We start from the raw sequence: 1476 nt of genomic DNA on the forward strand, positions 1-1476 counted from the left end.
TTAAACCCTTAGATGGGGTTAGTGGGATTATTATAATAAAGCAATGTCTTTGGCGAGTGGGAATGCCCAGATAGACTGCCATAATGGATGGGAATGTCTTTGGTTGGTATCCATGCTAAAGAGAATGTACCAGACTTGGGGCTGAGGTAACTTAAGAAAAAGTCAATTTCTCTCCACTCCTAATCTGAACCCTGGTGCTCAATCAACTGCCAAATAATTTAGGGAGCCCTTTTTTGGCAACATGTTGTTGCATTCAAAGAAAGAACTGGCCCCCTCTTCATGGCTATTTCCTACTCCTTCCTATGGCTTTCTTGAAGGCGGCTTGCACATCCTTGTTCCTGAGGCTGTAGATCATTGGGTTCAGCATGGGTGTGACCATGGTGTAAAACACAGAGACCACTTTCCCAATGTCCATGGAGTAGCTGGAGGAGGGGCGAAGGTGGGTGAAGAAACCCGGGCCATAGAAGAGCAGGACGGTGAGGAGATGGGAAGCACAAGTTGAGAAGGCTTTGTGTCTGCCCTGGGCCGAGCGGATTTTCATGATGGTGGATAGTATGTAAGCATATGATGTGGAAATCAGCAGGAAGCAACTTCCACCTACTGCTCCGCTGAGCAGAAAAACCAGCACCTCATTGTTATAGGTGTCTGTGCAGGCCAATTTGATCAAAGGAGGGATCTCACAGAAGAAGTGATTGATTTCATTGGGACCACAGAAAGGTAGCCTGGCTATGAAGAATGTATGTAACATTGAGTAGACAAAACCACATATCCATATAGCAATGGCAGAGCACATACAAGTCCTCTGGTTCATGATGGTTGCGTAGTACAAAGGCTGGCATATTGCCATGTAGCGGTCATATGCCATTAGGGCAAGAAGGAAAGATTCAGATCCAGCAAAGGAGATGAGAAAGTACAGCTGGGCCATGCAACTGGAGAAAGAAAGAGATTTAATCTTGGCAACCAACGTCGCTAGCATATTCGGGAGAGTGACGGAAGAGTACAAGATGTCTAAGAGAGACAAGTTGACCAGAAAAAAGTACATAGGAGTGTGGAGAGTGGTATCTGCCCAGATAGCCAGGCAAATAGAGAGGTTGCCAGCCAAGGTCAGCAGATAGATGATCAGGAAGCTCATGAAGAGTAAAGGCTGCATTTCTGGGAAGCTCGAGAGGCCCAGGAGTCTGAATTCTGTCACTGTGCTTTGATTGTCCATGTCTGTCACTTTACCTGCATGCGGGAACAAATAAGGTGAATATACTCAGTTGAAAACAACATGCGGATAATACAAGACACTGGAACGGAGAGAAGGGATATGTATGCTAAACACATGGTCCACTGTCTCTTCCTTTTCGGACCACTTTCTGTAGTTTGGGAAGCATTTCTGTCCGTCAATCTCTTTCAAACATAATTAAGCCTTAAGCACTTACATTTATTATTACTTATTATTATTATTACTTCTAGATATATTTGCATGTAACA

At 44.4% G+C, this 1476-nt stretch overlaps 1 protein-coding gene across 1 annotated transcript; it reads right to left on the reverse strand.

Annotated features, from left to right (window-relative positions):
- Positions 1-283: 283 nt before the first annotated feature.
- LOC144273712 (olfactory receptor 5AR1-like) lies at positions 284-1210 on the reverse strand. The gene has a single exon (XM_077832404.1). It carries the CDS (start codon positions 1208-1210, stop codon positions 284-286), a length of 927 nt encoding a protein of 308 aa, XP_077688530.1.
- Between the last annotated feature and the right edge of the window lie 266 nt (positions 1211-1476).

This window comes from Eretmochelys imbricata, chromosome 13 (assembly GCF_965152235.1).
Source record: "Eretmochelys imbricata isolate rEreImb1 chromosome 13, rEreImb1.hap1, whole genome shotgun sequence".
NCBI classification, from domain to species: domain Eukaryota; kingdom Metazoa; phylum Chordata; order Testudines; family Cheloniidae; genus Eretmochelys; species Eretmochelys imbricata.